The sequence below is a fragment of the Procambarus clarkii genome, chromosome 42, assembly GCF_040958095.1.
Source record: "Procambarus clarkii isolate CNS0578487 chromosome 42, FALCON_Pclarkii_2.0, whole genome shotgun sequence".
NCBI lineage: Eukaryota > Metazoa > Arthropoda > Malacostraca > Decapoda > Cambaridae > Procambarus > Procambarus clarkii.
In genome coordinates, this window is record NC_091191.1 from 19,175,327 (window position 1) to 19,201,650 (window position 26,324).

Consider the following 26,324-nt stretch of genomic DNA (forward strand, 5'->3'; position numbering starts at 1 on the left):
CATTCTAGAGAGAGTCCACCGCTTTGCCCATGATAATCTATTGAAAGCCCAGGTGAGAATGAAGACTCATTACGACCAGACCAGCAAAGTAAGAAAATTCAAGCCGGGAGACTTCGTCCTTGCCTATTTTCCTATCCCAGGTTCACCTTTACAAAACAAATTTTCAGGACCCTACTGCGTCAAAGAGTGCAGAAACAACAACACATACGTCATAGAGACTCCAGATAGGCGGCGGAAGACCCAGCTGTGCCACGTCAACCTCCTGAAGCAATATAATGGTACTCCTCCCACTGTCTTGACTAACTGTTCTACCTTCACAGAACCCTACATCCACAGTGAGACCATCCCGGCTTCTTCTCCCGAAAGCACTGACAAGGAGTCGGCGCTTTCTAATTCCAAAATCCTTAATGATCTTCCCAAATGCTTTCAGGATAATACTCGTGCTCCTATGCCCTCTTCTAATTCCACTCTCACCTCGTCAGATAAACCCTTCATCCTCCATGTCGACGCTAGGGGTACCGACGTTGATGGTGTCGTGATGCAACAACGAGGCGAGAAGAATACACCTGTCAGCGACTACTGCTACAAGGATCTACGGAACAATTGGCAAGGAGCTTCTCTTCCTCATCCTGAAGCTTCAGCACTTCACTCCACACCTGAAAAGTGCTCGGTCCACCATCAATACGGACCACACCACCCTACACCTCCTGCAGCACGCCCACTTCTCATCTCAACATCTTCTACTATGGGCTTGCTACCTGCAGAAATTCAACCTGGAGACACGCTATACCAAGAGTCTGACAACATCTTAGCCCATGATCTCTCCAGAGTTTATGAAGTAGAAGCGACTCCATCCATTACTCCACCACATAACGACATACTTCTTCCAGAACCGCAGGCTTCGGGGGAGAGTTGTGACGATAATCTCCTTCAAGAGATTGAGCCTGCTCTTCCCTCCATAATTACGTCTTCACAATTATATAAAAAGACTATGGAAGAAATGTCCAACAACGACAACAACACCAGCAAGGCTTGCCAGGGTGAGCAGAAACGTATGCAGCCAGCCACCTGGTCGAACTCCAACCACCAAACTACCCGTTGATCGCTACGGCTCCGCAGATTGGTCGCCGGTCTGGCTGCACCTGCCTCGCCCCCCCCCAATACTACCTGATGTCTGGGGTCGCCCCAACATCAGTCTCCAGAATGTTCAGTGCTTTCGTAGCCAGCACTCCTCCCAGCTAGACTCTAGAGTGTACTGAGAGAGGTGGTGGCTTTAAGCCAATATTCCAGCACCTCCCACTTAACTTTTGTATTGCACTTCTTGTTATTTTGCCTTAACGTAACTTTTCATTGTGTCATCTAATTATTCTTATTATTTTGATTGATTTTATTATAAGAATTTGTTTGTGCATTATTTTCATGTTTTGATTTATTTAACGTCATTAAAATTTCATTGTTAAAGTTTTACTTGTGTTTTGTGTGTCTTCTCCTTACCTTACCACAGACGAAGTTCCAGTTTTTCTATTTTTTTTATAACTATGTGACGAGGCCATACCCCTAGCCTTAAACAGCCGAACACCAACGCGTTACCGTCACAATATATATATATATATATATATATATATATATATATATATATATATATATATATATATATATATATGTGTCGTACCTAGTAGCCAGAACGCACTTCTCTGCCTACTATGCAAGGCCCGATTTGCCTAATAAGCCAAGTTTTCCTGAAATAATATATTTTCACTAATTTTTTTCTTATGAAATGATAAAGCTACCCATTTCATTATGTATGAGGTCAATTTTTTTTTATTGGAGTTAAAATTAACGTAGATATATGACCGAACCTAACCAACCCTACCTAACCTAACCTTTCTTTATAGGTTATGTTAGGTCAGGTAGCCGAAAAATTTGGTTAGGTAAGGTTAGGTAGGTTAGGTAGTCGAAAAACAATTAATTCATGAAAACTTGGCTTATTAGGCAAATCGGGCCTTGCATAGTAGGCTGAGAAGTGCGTTCTGGCTACTAGGTACGACATATATATATATATATATATATATATATATATATATATATATATATATATATATATATATATATATATATATATATGCATATATTCATATATACATATATAACATATGTGTATAGTAGGTCAACAGCCTGCTTGATGAAAGGCAGCCTTCCAGCCCAGGTTATCGTTCGAGGAAAATGAGAGAGAGATATGTGGCACATTTGAATACAAACATGTTATTTCAGCACGCTTTATCTGCGGCCTGAGTCAATAATGTGCCTCACAAACGCTGCGATAGGCACGGTGGTGGGCGGGTAGACGTACCATGTCTGTCACTTGGACTCTGAAGCGGAAGCCTCGTCTGTGGCTGGGGTTCTCGTAGTCGAGCGGCGCGATGGAGCGCAGGTCGCCGCCTGGGCTCCCCCGGCGGCGACCCTCCACCCGGAACAGCTGCCAGCCTCGCCCACTTCCTGGCACCACCTGCAGGAGGCAGCATCGAATGTTCCGGTAATGCCATAATGATAATTATGTTTCTGAAGGTACACACACACACACACACACACACACACACACACACACACACACACACACACACACACACACACACACACACACACATACACACACACACATTGCAGTCACACACACATACACACACACAACGATATTGCAGTCAAAGCGAAAAAGCAACCAAAATTACTACATAGCCATATAAGAAGGAAGATGTCGGTAAATGACCAAGTGACAAGACTGAGGAAAACAGAAGGGGCATATACAGAAAGCGACAAGGAAATCTGCGAGGTACTGAATGCAAAATTCCATGGAGTGTTCACTACCGAGCCTGAGCAGCTCCCATTGTTAGAAGAGATTACCCAAGATGAAAGACTATCAGATATAGAGGTGACAGCAGAGGATGTAATGAAACAGTTGACAACACTGGATGCAAATAAAGCTGTTGGACCAGACAAAGTATCACCGTGGATACTTAAAGAGGCAGCGCAGGCTCTCAGCGTGCCTCTGGCAATGATCTTCAATGAGTCACTTATGTCGGGAGAATTGCCCAGTTGCTGGAAGGAGGCAAATGTCGTACCGATTTTCAAAAAGGGGGATAGGGAGGAGGCACTTAACTACAGACCCGTATCACTGACAAGCATCCCCTGCAAAATACTTGAAAGAATAATTAGGCTAAGACTTGTTGAGCACCTGGAGAGCATTGGGTTTGTAAACAAGCACCAACATGGGTTCTGGACAGGGAAATCATGCCTAACAAACCTTTTAGAATTCTATGATAAAGTAACAAGGATAAGGCAGGACAGAGAAGGCTGGGCAGACTGCATATTTCTTGACTGCCAAAAGGCCTTTGATACGGTACCGCACATGAGACTGCTATACAAACTTGAGAGGCAGGCAGGAGTAAGCGGAAAGGCCCTAGTATGGGTGAAGAACTACCTAACAGGAAGGAGCCAGAGGGTAATGGTAAGGGGCGAAAAGTCGGACTGGCGAACAGTAACAAGTGGAGTACCTCAAGGATCGGTGCTGGGACCAATCCTCTTTCTAATTTACGTAAATGATATGTTTACAGGAGTGGAATCATACATGTCGATGTTTGCAGATGACGCAAAATTAATGAGAAGAGTTGTGACAGACGAGGATTGTAGGATCCTCCAAGAGGACTTAAACAGGCTGCAGAGATGGTCAGAGAAATGGCTACTGGAGTTTAACACCAGTAAATGTAAAGTTATGGAAATGGGATCAGGTGACAGGAGACCAAAGGGACAGTACACAATGAAGGGGAACAGCCTACCTGTAACGATTCGAGAAAGAGACCTGGGAGTGGATGTGACACCTAATCTAACTCCTGAGGCACATATAAATAGGATAACGACAGCAGCGTACTCTACACTGGCGAAAATTAGAACTTCATTCAGAAACCTAAATGAGGAAGCTTTTAGGGCGCTTTACACTGCCTACGTGAGACCCGTCTTAGAGTATGCCGCGCCATCATGGAGCCCCCACCTGAAGAAACACATAAAGAAACTGGAGAAGGTTCAGAGGTTTGCGACGAGGCTTGTCCCAGAGCTACGAGGGATGGGATATGAAGAGCGGCTGAAGGAACTGAACCTTACGACACTAGAGAAAAGAAGGGAGAGAGGAGATATGATAGGGACATATAAAATACTCAGGGGAATTGACAAAGTGGAAATAGATCAAATGTTCACACGTAATAATAACAGAACGAGGGGACATGGGTGGAAACTGGAAACTCAGATGAGTCACAGAGATGTTAGGACGTTTTCTTTTAGCGTGAGAGTAGTAGAAAAATGGAATGCACTTGGGGAACAGGTTGTGGAAGCAAATACTATTCATACTTTTAAAACTAGGTATGATAGGGAAATGGGACAGGAGTCATTGCTGTAAACAACCGATAGCTAGAAAGGCGGGATCCAAGAGTCAATGCTCGATCCTGCAAGCACATATAGGTGAGTACATATAGGTGAGTACACACACACACACACACACACACACACACACACACACACACACACACCTTTTTTCTTTTAGCGTGAGAGTAGTGGGGAAATGGAATGCACTTCAGGAACAGGTTGTGGAAGCAAATACTATTCATAATTTTAAAACCAGTTATGATAGGGAAATAGAACAGGAGTCATTGCTGTAAACAACCGATGCTCGAAAGGCGGGATCCAAGAGTCAATGCTCGATCCTGCAGACACAACTAGGTGAGTACAACTAGGTGAGTACACACACACACACACACACACACACACACACACACACACACACACACACACACACACATACACACACACACACAAACACACACACACACACACACACACACACACACACACACACACACACACACACACACACACACACACACACACACACGAATCATCGGTAGGAGACACACGCGATTAGCAAGGTTCGCGGAAATTCGTCAGTTTCTCGGGACATTGAAGGATTATTAAGGCTAGATCATAGTATTTGGCCTCTCGCAGTGTGTAGCTAGCAGGGTGCTACATAGTATAGTCATATCGCTAGCAATAGTGCGAAAAAACCAAAGTGTAGCTAGTGGAATCACCGGTGCATACAGTGTGGAGGACCGAGTAGTGACCTGACATGACCTGACCTGACGGCCAGGTGGGACGACCCGCCGTGGAACTGCTGACTGTGTTTGTTGGGTGGTGACTGTGACTCCAGAGATTTGTGTAGAAAAGAATCGACATCATCAATCTACTAGCACATAGAGAATCACCAAGTGGAAAGGCGACGACGGAGCACCATCGTCAACCATACATCATCATTACTCATCTAGTTGTGTGAGCGGGAATCAAACTGGTATGTATCCCCTCTCTGGTTAAGTAATCAGGTGTACAATGTGAGGTAAAATATTGTCAAATTCTTGTTCAGGATATCATATATATTTAAAATCTCAATGTGGCTCATTTAGGTAGAGGTAACACTTAAGGGGTCTCGTGACACACGCACGCACGCAGCACGCTCGCGCACGCACGCACGCCCACATACGTATGCACGCACGCACACGCAAAAACGCACACAGGCACACACAAACGTCCAGTCAGGGAAGAAAGGATTAACACCTTTTCTGGAAAGAGCCAAGCCCCTACTGTACCCCACCTCCTCTCTTACCCCCTATCTGACATGACCTGACCTGGTCGCCACCAACGTCCCCCCAACCCCCAGTCCCCACATCCCCCTTACACATACTCTCCCCCTCTCTCTCCTCTCTCTCTCTCTCTCTCTCTCTCTCTCCCACTTTCTCCTCTCTCTCTCTTTATCTCTCTCTCTCTCTCCCTCTCTCTTTATCTCTCTCCCTCTCTCTTTATCTCTCTCCCTCTCTCTCATTCTCTCTCTCTCTCACCCTCTCTCTTTATCTCTCTCTCTCTCCCGCTCTCTTTTTATCTCTCTCTCTCTCTCTCTCTCTCTCTCTCTCTCTCTCTCTCTCTCTCTCTCTCTCTCTCTCTCTCTCTCTCTCTCTCTCTCATTCTCTCTCTCTCTCTCTCTCTCTCTCTCTCTCTCTCTCTCTCTCTCTCTCTCTCTCTCTCATTCTCTCTCTCTCTCACCCTCTCTCTTTATCTCTCTCTCTCTCCCGCTCTCTTTTTATCTCTCTCTCTCTCTCTCTCTCCCTCTCTCTTTATCTCTCTCTCTCTCTCCCTCTCTCTCTTTATCTCTCTCTCTCTCTCTCCCTCTCTCTCTTTATCTCTCTCTCTCTCCCTCTCTCTTTATCTCACTCTCTCTCTCTCTCCCTCTCTCTTTATCTCTCTCTCTCTCTCCCCCTCTCTCTTTATCTCTCTCTCTCTCTCTCTCTCTCTCTCTCTCTCTCTCTCTCTCTCTCTCTCTCTCCCTCTCTCTCTTTATCTCTCTCTCTCTCTCTCCCTCTCTCTCTTTATCTCTCTCTCTCCCTCTCTCTTTATCTCACTCTCTCTCTCTCTCCCTCTCTCTTTATCTCTCTCTCTCTCTCCCCCTCTCTCTTTATCTCTCTCTCTCTCTCTCTCTCTCTCTCTCTCTCTCTCTCTCTCTCTCTCTCTCTCTCTCTCTCTTTATCTCTCTCTCTCTCTCTCTCTCTCTCTCTCTCTCTCTCTCTCTCTCTCTCTCTCTCTCTCTCTCTCTCTCTCTCTTTATCTCTCTCCCTCTCTCCCTCCCTCCCTCTCTCTCTCTCTCTCTCTCTCTCTCTCTCTCTCTCTCTCTCTCTCTCTCTCTCTCTCTCTCTCTCTCTCTCCCCCACCCCGCTCTGCCCTTCTGACGAATCCTATCACGGCACAACTAGGAACAGGGTCAAGCATGACAGCCAGAAGCCACAGGGTAACAGGGAAAAGTTCAGGCGACGAAATGAAGGAAATGTTCGCCCAGTTTCTGGAGGACATCAAGAGTGAGATGCAGGAAATGAAGAATGAAATAAGCAACCTAAAAAGAGAGCTGACAGCAGCAAAGGAGGAGATTAGAGCCCTCAAAGAGAACAGTATCGATGCTGAGACTCAGATAACCACTCAGGGAGGTGGTGGTAATAGTACTTTGGAAGAGAATGCCACATTAAAAGCAACATTTGCAGAAATGCTAAAAAAACAACTCTGAAGTAATGTCTGCAGTGATGGAGGTAGCCATGAAAGCAGCCACCTCACAGGAAGCGGCACGCTCCACTAGCCAGCTGCTGGAAAGGAAAAGAGCAGTGGTAGCTGTAGGTATTAAAGAGCAGGAAGGCTCTAATAGGAAAGAGTGGAATGATAAGGACAAAGCGGCAGTGAATGAAATACTGAAGGCACTAGACATGGAAGGGCCTGAGCATAGCATTGAGGTTTTCAGGTTAGGCTGGTACAAAAAAGACCGAGACCGTGTGTTAAAGATAGTGTTTTCAAACGAGAACACAAAGGACACGATTCTAACAAAGAAAAGCCACCTGCAACATGTGGGAGAATTCAAAAAAGTATTCCTCCAGAGGGACATGACGAGGGAGGAGAGGGCCATGGCGGTAGAAGCAAGGAAGTAGTGCAGGGCGAGAGGGGAAAACCAGGAAACCACAGCTCCCAACACATCACCCCCAGAGGCGAGGGGGGAACCCACAACCAGCTACCCAGTAACACGAGCGGGGAGGGCAACCCCACCACCCTCCTCTACATAGAAAACCCCCCTTTCCTTCCTGTCCTCCCACCCCGTTCACCCCATACCCTCCCTGTCCTTAACCCTTCACTTGACCCCCCACCCCTCATCCCAGTATCCTCTGCAACCCTGGTATCCACTTCACAAATCCTCACACCCATGGCACAGCTTCCTCCACCAGCATAACATTCACCAAGGAGGAGATTTGAGAAGGGACAGAAGAAAGTGAGCCTCAAGGCAATGTACACTAACATAGATGGTATTACAAATAAGGCAAATGAACTTGGAGAATGGGTACTAGAGGAAAACCCAGACTTAATAGCTCTCACAGAAACAAAGCTGACGAAAACAATAACAAATGCAGTGTTCCCACAGGACTATTATGTTATGAGGAAAGAGAGAGAAGGAAGAGGCGGTGGTGGTGTAGCTCTGCTGGTAAGAAAAGGCTGGGATTTTGAGGAGTTGGTTGTTCAGGGATGTGAAGATTTCAGTGACTACATAATAGGAACAATAACAACTGGAGGGCAAAAAATTATAGTCGTAGTCATATATAATCCACCACCAAATGACAGACCCCCCAGACAGGAATATGATAGAAACAATATGGCCACCATTAACATAATAGAGAGAGCAGCTTCTGTTGCTAGCAGGAATGGATCTGGACTACTAATCATGGGAGACTTCAACCATGGGAAGATAGATTGGGAGAACAGAGACCCGCATGGAGGACCAGATACACGAAGAGCTAAGCTGCTGGACGTGGCAACAAGAACCTTTCTAAGCCAGCACATCAAGGATCCAACAAGAATGAGAGGAGAGGATGAACCAGCAATGCTTGATCTGATATTTACCCTGAATGAGTGGGATATAAGGGAAGTCAAGATGGAAGCACCCTTGGGAATGAGTGATCACAGTGTATTGAACTTTGAGTACCTGGTAGAGCTAGGAATTATCCCCCCCGAAAAAGAACTAGGAAACAAAAGGCTGGCATACCGAAAGGGAAATTATGAGGAGATGAGAAGCTTCCTAAGGGAAATACCTTGGAACACAGACCTCAGAGCTAAGTCTGTACAAGATATGATGGACTATGTAACCCAAAAGTATCAGGAGGCAGTAAGCAGATACATCCCGGCCCAAAAGGAAAAATCCGAGAAGCAAAAGAAGAATCCATGGTATAATAGGGCATGTATGGAAGCAAAGAAACTGAACAAAAGGGCATGGAGGAACTTCCGGAATAACAGAACACCAGAAAGCAGAGAGAGATACCAGAGAACCAGGAATGAGTTAGTCAGGGTGAGAAGAGAAGCAGAGAAAAGTTATGAAAATGATATAGCAAACAAACCCAAGACCGAACCAAAGCTACTCCACAGTCACATCAGAAGGAAAACAACAGTGAAAGAACAGGTAGTGAAACTTAGAACAGGCGAGGACAGGTATACAGAGAATGACAAAGAGGTGTGTGATGAACTCAACAAGAGGTTCCAAGAGGTCTTCACAACAGAACAAGGTGAGGTCACTGTGCTAGGAGAAAGGGACGTAAACCAGGCGGCCTTGGAAGAGTTCGAAATTACGAGAGAGGAGGTCAAGAAACACCTGCTGGATCTGGATGTTAGAAAGGCTGTTGGTCCAGACGGGATCTCGCCATGGGTACTGAAAGAGTGTGCAGAGGCACTTTGCTTGCCACTCTCCATAGTGTATAGTAGGTCACTGGAGACGGGAGACCTACCAGAAATATGGAAGACGGCGAATGTTGTCCCAATATACAAAAAGGGCGACAGGCAAGAGGCACTGAACTACAGGCCAGTATCCTTGACTTGTATACCATGCAAGGTGATGGAGAAGATCGTGAGAAAAAACCTGGTAGCACATCTGGAGAGAAGGAACTTCGTGACAAATCGACAACATGGGTTCAGGGAGGGTAAATCTTGCCTGACTGGCTTAATAGAATTCAATGACCAGGTGACACAAATTAAGCAAGAAAGAGAGGGCTGGGCAGACTGCATTTTCTTGGATTGTCGGAAAGCCTTTGACACAGTACCGCATAAGAGGCTGGTACATAAGCTGGAGAGACAGGCAGGTGTAGCTGGTAAGGTGCTCCAGTGGATAAGGGAGTACCTAAGCAATAGGAAGCAGAGAGTTAAGGTGAGGAGAGACCTCCGATTGGCGTGAAGTCACCAGTGGAGTCCCACAGGGCTCTGTACTCGGTCCTATCTTGTTTCTGATATATGTAAATGATCTCCCGGAGGGTATAGATTCATTTCTCTCAATGTTTGCGGACGATGCCAAAATTACGAGAAGGATTAAGACAGAAGAGGACTGTTTGAGGCTTCAAGAAGACCTAGACAAACTGAAGGAATGGTCGAACAAGTGGTTGTTAGAGTTCAACCCAACCAAATGTAATGTAATGAAGATAGGTGTAGGGAGCAGGAGGCCAAATACAACGTATCATCTGAGAGAGGAAATCCTTCAGGAGTCAGAGAAAGAAAATGATTTGGGAGTTGATATCACGCCAGACCTTCTCTCCTGCAGCACATATCAAGAGGATAACATCAGCAGCATATGCCAGGCTGGCCAACATACGAACGGCATTCAGAAATTTGTGTAAATAATCATTCAGAACTTTGTATACTACATATGTCAGGCCAATTCTGGAGTATGCAGCCCCAGCATGGTGTCCATATCTAGTCAAGGATAAGACTAAACTGGAAAAGGTTCAAAGATTTGCCACCAGACTAGTACCCGAGCTGAGAGGTATGAGCTACGAGGAGAGATTGCGGGAATTGAACCTCACTTCACTGGAAGACAGAAGAGTTAGGGGGGACATGATCACTACATTGAAGATTCTCAAGGGAATTGATAGGGTAGATAAAGACAGGCTATTTAACACAAGGGGCACACGCACAAGGGGATACAGATGGAAACTGAGTGCCCAAATGAGCCACAGGGATATTAGAAAGAACTTTTTTAGTGTCAGAGTGGTTGACAAATGGAATGCATTAGGAAGTGATGTGGTGGAGGCTGACTCCATACACAGTTTCAAGTGTAGATATGATAGAGCCCAGTAGGCTCAGGAATCTGTACACCAGTTGATTGACGGTTGAGAGGCGGGACCAAAGAGCCAGAGCTCAAACCCCGCAAGCACAACTAGGTGAGTACACACACACACACACACACACACACACACACACACACACACACACACACACACACACACACACACACACACACAAAAGATGATGCAGAATAATCAAAGATGCAGGCTAGCTAAGCAGCAAAGTAAAAGGGCATGGAGAAACTATAGGAATAACAGGACACTGGAGAGCAGAGAAAGATACCAGAATGCCAGGAATGAATATGTCAGGATGAGAAGAGAGGCAGAAAGACAATACGAAAATGACATCGCAAGCAAGGCAAAGACTCAGCCTAAATTGTTGCATAGCCACATTAGGAGAAAAACAACAGTAAAGGAACAGGTTATGAGATTAAGGATAGGGGCGGAAGGATTCACTACAAATGACAAGGAAGTGTGTGAGGAATTGAATAAGAAATTCCAGGAGGTCTTCACCTTAGAACAAGGAGAAATTCCAGAGGTAAGTGAGGGAATAGCTAACCAGGAACCACTGGAAGAGTTTGAGATTACCAGTGGGGAAGTAAGGAAGTGTTTACTAGAGTTGGACGTGACAAAGGCTATAGGCCCAGATGGAATCTCCCCTTGGGTTCTAAAGGAAGGAGCAAGAGAACTGAGCCTACCACTCTCCATAGTGTATAACAAATCACTGGCAACAGGGGAACTGCCAGTTATTTGGAAAGCAGCTAACGTAGTCCCGATATACAAGAAAGGGGATAGACAGGAGGCACTGAACTACAGGCCAGTGTCCCTAACCTGCATACCATGCAAGCTGATGGAGAAGATTGTGCGAAAAAAACTAGTGGAGCATCTGGAGCGAAGGAACTTTGTAACGCAGCATCAACATGGGTTCAGGGATGGCAGGTCCTGCCTCACAGGGTTACTTGAATTCTACGACCAGGCAACAAAAATAAGGCAAGAAAGAGAAGGGTGGGCAGACTGCATATTTTTGGATTGTCAGAAAGCCTTTGATACAGTGCCACACAAGAGGCTAGTGCGAAAGTTGGAGATGCAGGCTGGAGTGAGAGGGAAGGTACTCCGGTGGATAGAGGAATACCTAAGCAACAGGAGACAACGAGTCTGTGTGAGGGGTGAGGTCTCAGATTGGCGAGACGTCACAAGTGGAGTCCCGCAGGGGTCAGTCCTTGGACCTATACTGTTTCTGGTATATGTAAATGATCTCCCAGAGGGTATAGATTCGTTCCTCTCAATGTTTGCCGACGATGCAAAAATTATGAGGAGGATTGAAACAGAGGATGATAGTAGGAGGCTACAAGATGACCTGGATAGACTGAGTGAATGGTCCAACAAATGGCTGTTGAAGTTCAACCCGAGTAAATGCAAAGTAATGAAACTAGGAAGTGGAAACAGGAGGCCAGGCACAGGATACAGAATAGGAGATGAAGTACTTAATGAAACAGACAGAGAGAAAGATCTAGGAGTTGATATCACACCAAACCTGTCTCCTGAAGCCCACATAAAGAGAATAACGTCTGCGGCATATGCGAGGCTGGCTAACATCAGAACGGCGTTCAGGAACCTGTGTAAGGAATCATTCAGAATCTTGTACACCACATATGTCAGACCAATCCTGGAGTATGCGGCCCCAGCATGGAGCCCGTACCTTGTCAAGCACAAGACGAAGCTGGAAAAAGTCCAAAGGTATGCTACTAGACTAGTCCCAGAACTAAGAGGCATGAGTTATGAGGAAAGGCTGCGGGAAATGCACCTCACGACACTGGAAGACAGAAGAGTAAGGGGGGACATGATCACAACCTACAAAATCCTCAGGGGAATCGACCGGGTAAACAAGGATGAACTATTCAACACTGGTGGGACGCGAACAAGGGGACACAGGTGGAAGCTGAGTACCCAAATGAGCCACAGAGACGTTAGAAAGAACTTTTTCAGTGTCAGAGTAGTTAGTAAATGGAATGCATTAGGAAGTGATGTGGTGGAGGCTGACTCCATACACAGTTTCAAATGTAGATATGATAGAGCCCAATAGGCTCAGGAATCTGTACACCAGTTGATTGACGGTTGAGAGGCGGGACCAAAGAGCCAGAGCTCAACCCCCGCAAGCACAATTAGGTGAGTACAATTAGGTGAGTACACACACACACACACACACACACACACACACACACACACACACACACAAACACACACACACACACACACAAACACACACACACACACACACACACACAATCACACACACACACACACACACACACACACACACACAGACACTTGTCTCGTGTCACTTGTCTTGTGACCATCGTGTTGGCTGGACGTGGGAATGGGAGCTCCTGATTCACTAGTGGAGTGGGAGGGGTAATCAGGCAACTTCGAAGTGAATAAGTGTGTACAAGTGAATGAAAAAACCTTGGGTTTCGACCAAAGCCATAAGGTAGTGAAGAGAAACAGTTTAAATAGCGTAATTCAAAATAGTTGAGGAAGTACTGTGGCAGTGTGCAGTGTGGAAGCAGACCTCACCGGACTCTGACCGCGTGACCTCACCTCCGGCAGCAACCCTTCTACCACTACGTGGGACGACGATTGGAGATTCACTCACCTATTGTGTTAGCAGGACGGTAAGATACTTGGAACCCCTGTGGGTAAGGTTGCATTATAGCAATGACTAGGTCAGGAAGGGTGTCTAGGTCCAACAGTATTATGATTGAGGAAGAAGATAAGTTTGTGGAGAAGATGATTGGGAAATTTGTAGAGAAGAGGGATGTTTGGATAGATGATCTAATCCAGGGGATTAAAAGTGAGGTCTTTAATAAGATACAGGACGAGGTTCAAAGACTCAAACAAGAGTTTATGGATTATATTCAAGAGGAAATTACGAAGAGCAGGGTAGAATAACAAAGAGAAATATCTAGGCTTACTAATGAATTTGGCAGGAATAAGGGAAGCTTGGCAGGGGAAGGGAGAGTAGTAGTAGGTGGAGTAGCGGGTGTGGGAGGGGTGGGGGTCAGCCAGGGAGAGGGCCACCAGCATGACCCTGAACTGATAAAGAGGACAATCATAATCCATGGATTGCTTGAAGCCAGGGCACCATCGAGGCAGGAAAGGATGGAGATTGAGGATTTGGAGCTACAGGGGATCTTGAGAGACATGAGAGCCCAGATGGCAGGGAATGAGGTGCAAGTTCAACGACGCATTGGACCATACAACTGTAACAGGAAACGACCTGTCCTGGTACAGTTCACTAACGAAGAGGCAGTGGATTACATACTGCATCACAAACACTTACTCAGAGGTAGCGAAGATTACTACAACGTATATATTGACAAATTCATGTCGAAGGAGGAACAGATTGCCCACAGAGCAAGCAAACAACAATACAACTCTTCCCATTTGAGAGTAGCTACACACCCCAGTGCTAATCCACCCCATGCTAACCAGCTCACACCTGCTTCTCAGGTCACCCCTTCCCCAAATCAGCCGCCCCTGCTTATCTCCCCAACACATCCCTTGACCCCTCTGACCCCACTGCAGTCAAATTCATCCCACATTCCAAGGACCCCCTCATCACCTCAACCCCCAAAACCCGTCCAGCCCTTATCCCCTAAACCCCCAAAACCCACCCAGCCCTCATCCCCTCAACCCCCAAAACCCACCCATCCTTCATCCCCTCAACCCCAAGAACCCACCCAGCCCTCATCCCCTCAATACCCAAAGCCTACCCAGCCCTCACCCCTCCTCATCCCCTCTCCTTCCATGTGACCCCCCACCCTTGCGAGGGGGGTGGGAGGTTCCCCCCACCCCCTCTATCCTTCCCCCTCCCAACCTCTATCTGACTCCTAACCTTACGCTATCTCCCAACCTCTCTATGCCCTCCCTAATCTTCAGACCCAGTATGCCCTTCCTACTCCAGACCTACCTACCCAGGCCCTACCCCAGACCCTCCTACCTACCTTCCTAGAAGCCCAGCCCTCAGTAGCCCCCAAGCACCCCTCCTGACCTCTTTCACCCCCCATACACCCCCAGACACCCCGAGACACCCCCCGGACCCCCCCCCCCCCTACATCCTCCGGATCCCCCCCGCTCCCAGTCATCCCCCAGACACCCCCCAGATCCCCCAGATCCCCCCTGCCCCCAGTCACCCCCCAGACACCCCCCAGATCCCCCCAGACTCCCAGAGAAAGGGAGAACTCTGGTACAAGAGATTCCATGAAGAATCTCAAGGTTTGGTACACCAATGCTGATGGGGTATCTAATAAAGCAGAAGAGATAAAAGAAAGAGTGAGTGAAGCAGATCCTGACATAGTTGCAATTGTGGAAACTAAAATTAATGACATGATCTCAGATGCAATCTTTCCTGAAGGGTACCAGGTGATACGAAAAGAGAGGACACAGAGACAGGGAGGGGGAGTAGCACTCCTAATAAAGTGGAAATGGAACTTTGAAGACCTGGGAAATCGAGTTACCAATGAGTGCACCAGTTTCATACATGGAACTCTGACAGTAGATGGGAGGAAGATTGTGATCTTGGTAATCTACAATCCCCCACCAAACAGTAGAAGACCCAGGCAGTAGTATGATGACAACAACAAAGCATGTATAGATGAACTGCAGAAGGCAGCAACACTAGCCCACAGAATGAGAGCGAAGCTGCTGATCATGGGGGAATTAAATCATGGAGAGATAAATTGGGAATCAAGGAATCCCCATGGAGGGGACGAAACGTGGGGAGCAAAATTAGTAGATGTTATAGACAGGAATTTCCTGACACAACATGTGAAGGAAGACACAAGGGAAAGTGGAGGAGATGCCCCGAGCCTATTAGACCTGATTTTCACCCAGAACGTAGAAGATATCGAGAATTTAGAGCATGAAATACCTCTAGGGGCCAGTGACCATTGTGTTCTAGTCTTTGACTACATGATGGAATTCAAAGTTATGACCATGGGACAAGAGATCTGGGAAAGGAGAGCTGACTACAGGAAAGGGGACTATATGAGGATTAGGGACTATCTGGGTGAAGTGCAGTGGGAGGAAGAAATTAGAGGAAAAACAGTCCAAGATATGATGGACCTAGTCATACAGAAATGCCAGGAGGCCTAAGAGAGATTTATACCAACGGTAAAGGGAAAAAATTAAAAGGAATATAATAACCCATGGTTTAATAGACAGTGTCAGGAAGCAAAAATGGCCAGCAGGCGGGAGTGGAGGAAGTACAGAAGAAAAATAACAGAGAACAACAGGATCAGATACAACAGAGCTAGGAACGATTACATTAACATAAGACGAACATCGGAAAGGGACTATGAGAACGATATTGCAATCAAAGCGAAAAAACAACCTAAGGCGGCATATTATTGTAAAATTAAAAGTGGTTCAATTTGCTTATAAATTTATTTATGCAATGGTTATAGAAAGGGCTGCAGCTGGTCCAAGTTTCTCCATCACACCCTAAACAGAAAAGGAGAAAAAAATACACAACGAATTATGCAACGAATTTTTAAATAGTTTCAGGGAACACATGTGTCAACTAAAATCATTTCTATAACACTCAGATATTAGATTTAGCATATAATAAAGGATTCTAGTGATCAGTTTTATCAAAAAAGTGTTTAGTACAATAATATAATTATTCAAATTTACCCTTCTAAAAAATATCCAATATATGATATTTATAAATTTTTATAAACTCAACAAATAGACTTTGGACTAAAATGTCTACTACATTCTGTAGAAGAACAAACGCTACATAAAAGGTGTAATTTGCATGTAAATTGATTAATAAATGAGCGCTCTGAAGTACTTTGAAGGTGTAAATTACTTTCCAGAGTAAAATAAAGATCCAAGTTCGGCCACCTGTAGCAGAGCTTGACTTCGACAGATTTCGTTCATAATTGGCACCCTTGCAGATAAGCATCCATTGAGCAAGGTGTGCAAGTTTCATGCAAATCCCTTGATAACAAACGAAAAAAAAAATTGGCCAAAAAAAAAAAAAAAAAAAAAAAAAAAATTTACATATAAATATATTGCACATACATATTACAATTATTACAAGAGTTTGTGCTTCTACAGCACATAGTAGACATTTTAGTTGACACATGTGTTCCCTGAGATTATTTGAGAATGTTGAACATTCGTTGCATAATACGTTGTGTATTTTTTTTCTCCTTTTCTGTTTAGGGTGTGATGGTGAAACTTGGACCAGTTGCAGCCCTTTCTATAACCATTTCATAAATAAATTTATAAGCAAATTGAACAACTTTTAATTTATAACGATTTATAATGATATGCCCCCTAAGTTACTACACAGTCATATAAGAAGAAAAATGTCGGTGAACGACCAAGTGACAAGACTAAGGAAGACAGAGGGGGCATATACTGAAAGTGACAAGGAAATCTGCGAGGCACTGAATGCCAGTTTCCATGGAGTGTTCACTACCGAGCCTGAGCAGCTCCCATTGTTGGAAGGGGTTACCCTAGATGAAAGACTATCAGATATAGAGGTGACAGCAGAGGAGGTAATGAAACAGTTGACAACTCTAGATGCAACTAAAGCAGTTGGACCAGACAAAGTATCACCGTGGATTCTAAAAGAAGCAGCACAGGCCCTCAGCGTGCCTCTGGCAATGATCTTTAATGAGTCACTTATGTCAGGAGAATTGCCCAGTTGCTGGAAGAAGGCAAATGTCGTGCCGATCTTCAAGAAAGGTGATAGGGAGGAGGCACTTAACTATAGACCTGTATCACTGACAAGCCTCCCCTGTAAAATAGTGGAAAGAATAATTAGGCTACGACTGGTTGCACACCTGGAGAACATTAGGTTTGTGAACAAACATCAACATGGGTTCTGGACAGGGAAATCGTGCCTAACAAACCTTCTGGAATTCTATGATAAAATAACGAGGATAAGACAGGACAGAGATGGTTGGGCAGACTGCATATTTCTGAACTGCCAAAAATCCTTTTATACAGTTCCACACACGAGACTGCTGTTCAAGCTCGAGAGGCAGGCGGGGGTGGAGGGAAAGGTCCTAGCATGGATAAGGAACTACCTAACAGGAAGGAGCCAAAGAGTTACGGTAAGGGGCGAGAAGTCGGACTGGCGAACAGTAACAAGTGGAGTACCACAAGGATTGGTGCTGGGACCAATTCTATATGTTTGCGGATGACGCAAAGTTGATGAGAAGAGTTGTGACAGATGAGGATTGCAGGATCCTCCAAGAGGACCTGAACAGGTTGCAGAGATGGTCAGAGAAATGGCTACTGGAATTCAACACGAGCGAATGTAAAGTTATGGAAATGGGACTAGGAGATAGGAGACCAAAGGGTCAGTACACAATGAAGGGGAACAGCCTACCTGTAACGATGCGTGAAAGAGACCTGGGGGTGGACGTAACACCTAATCTATCTCCTGAGGCACATATATATAGGATAACGACAGCAGCGTAGTCTACACTGGCAAAAGTTAGAACATCATTCAGAAAAGTAAGGAGGCATTTAGGGCGCTTTACACTGCCTACATAAGGCCAGTCTTAGAGTATGCCGCCTCATCATGGAGTCCCCGTCTGAAGAAGCATATAATGAAACTAGAAAAGGTTCAGAGGTTTGCAACGAGACTCGTCCCAGAGCTACGAGGGATGGGGTATGAGGAGCGCCTGAGGGAACTGTGCCTTACGACACTAGAAAGAAGAAGGGAGAGGGGGGACATGATAGGAACGTATAAGATACTCAGAGGGACTGACAGGGTGGACATAGACGAAATGTTCACACGGAATAGTAACAGAACGAGGGGACATGGAAGGAAGCTTGAAACTCAGATGAGTCACAGAGATGTTAGGAAGTTTTCTTTTAGCGTGAGAGTAGTGGGAAATTGGAATGCACTTCAGGAACAGGTTGTGGAAGCAAATACTATTTATAATTTTAAAACCAGGTATGATAGGGAAATGGGACAGGAGTCATTGCTGTAAACAACCGATGCTCGAAAGGCAGGATCCAAGAGTCAATGCTCGATCCTGCAGACAGAACTAGGTGAGTACAACTAGGTGAGTACACACACACACACACACACACACACACAGAGTTGTGGTCAGACAGCCGCGGTGGGCAGAAGGGTCTGGGAAGCTCCTCCTCTGGGGAGCTAGTGAATTGGGTGGGATAATCAGTGTATATGCGCATATGAGTATATATGAGTGATTGAATAACTAGTAAGCTCACTCAAACTACAAGAAAGTGAAGAAAAACTGTAGAAACACCACCACTGAAAATAAGTGTTGAGTACATGGTGGCATTGTGGAATTGTGGAACCGACTAGCGTGGACGTGACCTGACCAGCTGTGACGCGGGATGCAGTGACCTCACATCTTGACCAGCTGCGTGGAGTACTTTCTCGCCTGTTTGTGCTGCAGATTGTGCAAGGTATAGAGGAGCGCCTTTTTTGGCTAGGTTGTTACTGCAATGACAAGATCAGGAAGGGGTTCAAGGTCAACCACCAGCAGGGACAAGGAGGAGGACAGATTTATAGACAAATTAATAGGTAAATTTGTAGAGAGAAGGAGCGATTGGATGGAGGATCTAATCCAAGGGATAAAAAGCGAGTTATTTCAGCAAATACATGATGCAGTAGAGAGGCAGAAACCAGAACTTATGCTCTATATTCAGGAAGAGATTAGGAAGGGAAGAGAGGACTGGGAGAGGGAATGTGCTCGGATCTCAAACGAATTGGGAAGGATTAACAGCATGGCTCAGGACAGAGGATTAGGGGGGATGGGTTAGTGAGTGCAGTTGGGAATCCCCAAGGGACGGGCTACCGGCATGACAATGAATTACTGAGGAGAAGGACCATTATAATACACGGGTTATTCGAATCTGGGGCACCAACAGGACATGAAAGGGTAGAGATGGAAAAATATGAATTGCATGAGATATTGAGATGTATTGGAGCATTAATGGCAGAAAAGGAGGTTGATATCAGCCGCTGGGTTGGACCTTACAATTGTACCAAGAATAGACCTGTTCTGGTGCAATTCTCCAATGAGGAGGCTGTGGAGAACCTAATGAGGAACAAGCAAAAGTTTTTTACGAAAGATGAGCAAATAGCCCACAAGAATAGATGGCAAGCACGACACCTTACCCCTTGCCTCTCAGGTAGCCTGACCTCCCAGGCCACCACCCTGGTCACCTCCCAGGTCTCCTCACAGGTCACCTCTCAGGCCATCTCCCAGGTCACATCCTCCCCAACTCAGCCCTCCTATACCTCCTCCCTGCCTTATCCCCCCAAAACCACCCTGTCCCTTCCACATTTGCACTTCCCAAAAAACTCCCCTGCGCCTGCTACATCACACCTGTCAACGACCCCAGTGGGTCAAGCCATGCCCTCTCCAAACCCACCTTCCCATCCCCCCTCCCCTACTCCCCTGCCTCTTCTACCCCTTCTACCTTCACTTCCATCTGCTCCATCCCAGCTTCCACTGCACCCCTCTTCCACTCACCCCCAAACCCCACCCAACTCTAACCCCTCCTATGCACCTCCAGCCCACATTTAACCCCCTCACCTGTGACCCCCTAACACCTTCCCCCATCTCCCTCTTTCCCTCTTCTACCCCAAAACCCCCACCTACCCCCAATTCCGCCCATAACTAATACACCCTCTCTTCCACACCCAGCACCCATGCTTCATTCTCCTCTCAGCCCTCTGCCCTCAATATCCCTCTCCCCCACCCCTCAACCTCTCAACCTCTATCTGACTCTCAGTCTCAGTCTATTTCTCAACCCCCCTATGCCATTCAGGCTCTCTCTAACTTTCAGACCCCTATGCCCTTCCTACCCCCCTAGATGCCCAGACCCCATTCACCTACCAGGCACTCCCAGGCACCCTCCTAGCACCCCCCCAGACCCCCCCCCCACGGCCTTCACTTGCCCCCAGACACCCTCACAGCCTTCACTCGCCCCCCAGACACCCCCCCAGTACCCCCAAGACCCCCGGCGAACGGGGGAACTCTGGCACCAGAGCTTCCAAGAAGAGTCTCAAGGTTTGGTACACCAATGCTGATGGGTATCCAATAAAGCAGAAGAGATAAAAGAAAGAGTAAGTGAGACAGACCCAGACATAGTGGCAATAGTGGAAACTAAAATAAATGGCATGATCTCGGATGCAATCTTTCCAGAGGGGTACTAGGTGATAAGAAAAGAAAGGACACAGAGACAGGGAGGAGGAGTTGCACTCCTAATAAAGCGAAAATGGAAGTTTGATGAGCTGGAAAATCCGGGTACCAATGAAAGCACGAGCTCCATACATGGAACTCTGACAGTGGATGGGAAGAAGATTGTAATCTTGTTACTCTACAATCTCCCACCAAACAGTAAAAGGCCCAGGCAGGAGTATGAGGACAGCAACAAGGCGTGTACAGATGAACTGCAGAGGGCAGCAATTATAATGCATAGAATGAGAGCGAAGCTGCTGGTCATGGGGGACCTAAATTATGGAGAGATAGATTGGGAAACGAAGAATCCCCTTGGCGGGGAGGAGACCTGGGGAGCGAAGCTAGTAGACGTTATTGACAGGAATTATCTAACACAGCATGTGAAGGAAGACATTAGGGAAAGAGGAGGGGATACGCCCAGCCTTTTAGACCTCATTTTCACCCATAATGTAGAAGACATTGAGTATTTAGAACATGAAATACCACTAGGAGCCAGTGACCATTGTGTCCTAGTCTTTGACTACATGATGGAACTTAAATTGTGACCAAAGGACAAGAGGTCCGAGTAAGGAGACTTGATTACAGAAGAGGGGACTACAGAAGGATAAGGGACTCCTCGGGAGAAGTGCAGTGGGATGAAGAAATTAGAGGAAAAACAGTGCAGGATATGATGAACCAAGTCATGTGGAAATGCAAGGAGGCTGAAGAGAGATTTATTCCAACAGTAAAGGAAAAAAGCAGGAGGGAATATAATAACCCATGGTTTATTAGACAGTGTCAGAAAGCAAAAGTGAGAAGCAGGAGGGAGTGGAGGAAGTACAGATGACAAAGGACAGAGGACAACAGTATTAGATGTAACAGAGCTAGGAATGATTACATTAACATAAGACGAGTGTCGGAAAGAAATTTTGAGAATGATATTGCAATCATAGCGAAAAAGCAACCTAAATTACTACATAGCCATATAAGAAGGAAGATGTCGGTAAATGACCAAGTGACAAGACTGAGGAAAACAGAAGGGGCATATACAGAAAGCGACAAGGAAATCTGTGAGGTACTGAATGCATGTTTCCATGGAGTGTTCACAACCGAGCCTGAGCAGCTTCCATTGTTAGAAGAGATTACCCTAGATGAAAGACTATCAGATATAGAGGTGACAGCAGAGGACGTAATGAAACAGTTGACAACACTGGATGCAACTAAAGCGGTTGGACCAAACACAGTATCACCGTGGATACTAAAAGAGGCAGCGCAGGCTCTCAGCGTGCCTCTGGCAATGATCTTTAATGAGTCACTTAGGTCGGGAGAATTGCCCAGATGCTGGAAGGAGGCAAATGTCGTACCGATTTTCAAGAAAGGTGATAGGGAGGAGGCACTTAACTACAGACCCGTATCACTGACAAGCATCCCCTGCAAAATACTTGAAAGAATAATTAGGCTAAGACTTGTTGAGCACCTGGAGAGCATTCGGTTTGTAAATAAGCACCAACATGGGTTCTGGACAGAGAAATCATGCCTAACAAACCTTTTAGAATTCTATGACAAAGTAACAAGGATAAGGCAGGACAGAGAAGGCTGGGCAGACTGCATATTTCTTGGCTGCCAAAAGGCCTTTGATACAGTACCGCACATGAGACTGCTTTACAAACTTGAGAGGCAGGCAGGAGTAAGCCGGAAGGCCCAAGCATGGGTGAGGAACTACCTAACAGGAAGGAGCCAGAGGGTAATGGTAAGGGGCGAGAAGTCGAACTGGCGAACAGTAACAAGTGGAGTACCTCAAGGATCGGTGCTGGGCCCAATCCTCTTTCTAATTTATATAAATTATATGTTTACAGGAGTGGAATCATACATGTCAATGTTTGCAGATGACACAAAATTAATGAGAAGAATTGTGACAAATGAGGATTGTAGGATCCTCCAAGAGGAATTAAACAGGTTGCAGAGATGGTCAGGGTAATGGCTACTGGAGTTCAACACCAGTAAATGTAAAGTTATGGAAATGGGATCAGGTGATAGACGACCAAACGAACAGTACACAATGAAGGGGAACAGCCTACCTGTAACGATTCGAGAAAGAGACCTGGGAGTGGATGTGACACCTAATCTAACTCCTGAGGCACATATAAATAGGATAATGACAGCAGCGTACTCCACACTGCCGAAAATTAGAACTTCATTCAGAAACCTAAGTGAGAAGGCTTTCAGGGCGCTTTACACTGCCTACGTGATATCAGTCTTAGAGTATGCCGCGCCGTCATGGAACCCCCACCTGAAGAAACACATAAGGAAACTAGAGAAGGTTCAGAGGTTAGCGACGAGGCTTGTCCCAGAGTTACGAGGGATGGGATATGAAGAACGTCTGAGGGAACTGAACCTTACGACTCTAGAGAAAAGAAGGGAGAGAGGAGATATGATAGGAACATATAAAATACTCAGGGGAATTGACAAAGTGGAAATAGATGAAATGTTTACACGTAATAAAAACAGAACGAGGGGACATTGGTGGAAACTGGAAACTCAGATGAGTCAAAGAGATGTTAGGAAGTTTTCTTTTAGCGTGAGAGTTGTAGAAAAATGGAATGCACTTGGGGAACAGGTTGTGGGAGCAAACTCTATTCATAATTTTAAAATTAGGTATGATAGGGAAATGGGACAGGAGTCATTGCTGTAAACAACCGATGGCTGGAAAGGCGGGATCCAAGAGCCAATGCTCGATCCTGCAAGCACAAATAGGTGAGTACACACACACACACACAGCCTGGTAGCATGGTGAATAGCACGCAGGACTCGTAATTCACTGGCGCGGGTTCGATTCCCGCACCAGGCAGAAACAAATGGGCAAAGTTTTTTTCACCCTGAATATCTCTGTTACCTAGCAGTAAATAGGTACCTGGGAGTTAGTCACCTGTCACGTTCTGCTTCCTGGGTGTGTGTGTGAAGAGAGGGAGAGACAAAAAAGTAGTTAGTAAACAGTTGATTGACAATTGAGAGGCGGGCCGAAAAAGCAAAGCTCAACCCCCGCAAACACAACTAGGTGAATACACAATTGTGAATTGAGAAGAGAAGCAGAGAAAAGTTATGAAACTGAAATAGCAAACAAAGCCAAGACCGAACCAAAGCTACTCCACAGTCAAATCAGAAGGAAAACAACAGTGAAAGAACAGGTAGTGAAACTTAGAACAGGCGAGGACAGGTATACAGAGAAAGACAAAGAGGTGTGTGAAGAACTCAACAAGAGGTTCAAGAGGTCTTCACAACAGAACAAGGTGAGGTCACTGTGTTAGGAGAAAAGGAAGTAAACCATGCGGCCTTGGAATGGTTCGAAATTACGAGAGAGGAGATCAAGAGACACCTGCTGGATCTGGATGTTAGAAAGGCTGTTGGTCCAGACGGGATCTCGCCATGGGTACTGAAAGAGTGTGCAGAGGCACTTTGCTTACCGCTCTCCATAGTGTATAGTAGGTCACTGGAGACGGGAGACCTACCAGAAATATGGAAGACGGCGAATGTGGTCCCAATATACAAAAAGGGCGACAGACAAGAGGCACTGAACAACAGGCCAGTGTCCTTGACTTGTATACCATGCAAGGTGATGGAAAAGACCGTGAGGATAAACCTGGTATCACATCTGGAGAGAAGGGACTTCGTGACAAATCGCCAACATGGGTTCAGGGAGGGTAAATTTTGCCTGACTGGCTTAATAGAATTCTACGACCAGGTGACAAAGATTAAGCAAGAAAGATAGAGCTGGGCGGAGTGCATTTTCTTAGATTGTCGGAAAGCCTTTGACACAGTACCGCATAAGAGGCTGGTACATAAGCTGGAGAGACAGGCAGGTGTAGCTGGTAAGGTGCTCTAGTGCATAAGCGAGTACCTAAGCAATAGGAAGCAGAGAGTTACGGTGAGGGGTGAGACCTCCGATTGACGTGAAGTCACCAGTGGAGTCCCACAGGGCTCTGTACTCGGTCCCATCTTGTTTCTAATATATGTAAATGATCTCCCGGAGGGTACAGATTCATTTCTCTCAATGTTTGTGGACGATGCCAAAATTATGAGAAGGATTAGGAGAGAAGAGGACTGTTTGAGGCTTCAAGAAGACCTAGACAAGCTGAAGGAATGGTCGAACAAATGGTTGTTAGAGTTTAACCCAACCAAATGTAATATAATGACGATAGGTGTAGGGAGCAGGAGGCCAGATAAAAGGTATCATCTGGGAGAGAACATTCTTCAGGAGTCAGAGAAAGAAAAAGACTTGGGGGTTGATATCACGCCAGACCTGTCTCCTGCAGCCCAAATCAAGAGGATAACATCAGCGGCATATGCCAGGCTGGCCAACATACGAACGGCATTCAGAAACTTGTGTAAAGAATCATTCAGAACTTTGTACTCCACATATGTCAGGCCAATCCTGGAGTATGCAGCCTCAGCATGGAGTCCATATCTAGTCAAGGATAAGACTAAACTGGAAAAGGTTCAAAGGTTTGCCACCAGACTAGTACCCGAGCTGAGAGGTATGAGCTACGAGGAAAGATTACGGGAAATAAACCTCACTTCGCTGGAAGACAGAAGAGTTAGGGGGGACATGATCACCACATTCAAGATTCTGAAGGGAATTGATAGGGTAGATAAAGACAGGCTATTTAACACAAGGGGCACACGCACAAGGGGACACAGGTGGAAACTGAGTGCCCGAATGAGCCACAGAGATATTAGAAAGCACTTTTTTAGTTTCAGAGTGGTTGACAAATGAAATGCATTTGGAAGTGATGTGGTGGAGGCTGACTCCATACACAGTTTCAAGTGTAGATATGATAGAGCCCAATAGGCTCAGGAATCTGTACACCTGTTGATTGACGGTTGAGAGGCGGGACCAAAGATCCGGAGTTCAACCCCCGCAAACACAACTAGGTGAGTACAACTAGGTGAGTACACACACACACACACACACACACACACACACACACACACACACACACACACACACGGGGAGCTGGTGGCCGAGCAGACAGCACGCTGGGCACGTGATCCTGTGGTCGTGGGTTCGATCCCGGCCGCCAGCGAGAAACAATGGGCAGAGTTTCTTTCACCCTATGCCCCTAGCCTAGGGTGAAAGAAACTCTGGACATAGGACAACTAGGTGAATACATATACACACACACACACATAGGGGAAGATGAAGCAGCCATGCTTGATCTGATATTTACCCTAAATGAGTGGGATATAAGGGAAGTTAAGCTGGAAGCCCCTTTGGGAATGAATGATCACAGTGTATTGATCTTTGAGTACTTGGTAGAGCTAGGATTTTTGTCCCCCAAAACAGAACTAGGAAACAAATGGCTGGCGTACCGAAAGGGGAATT

General features: G+C 45.9%; 1 protein-coding gene across 1 annotated transcript in view; it reads right to left on the reverse strand.

The window, feature by feature from the left end:
* The window catches only part of LOC138349713 (putative neural-cadherin 2), a 419,993-nt gene that overhangs the window by 190,446 nt on the left and 203,223 nt on the right, over positions 1 to 26,324 (reverse strand). Inside the window, exon 8 of the mRNA XM_069339617.1 lies at positions 2,351 to 2,506. Within this exon, the coding sequence (XP_069195718.1) occupies positions 2,351 to 2,506 (156 nt within the window). The remainder of the gene's footprint in view (positions 1 to 2,350; positions 2,507 to 26,324) is intronic.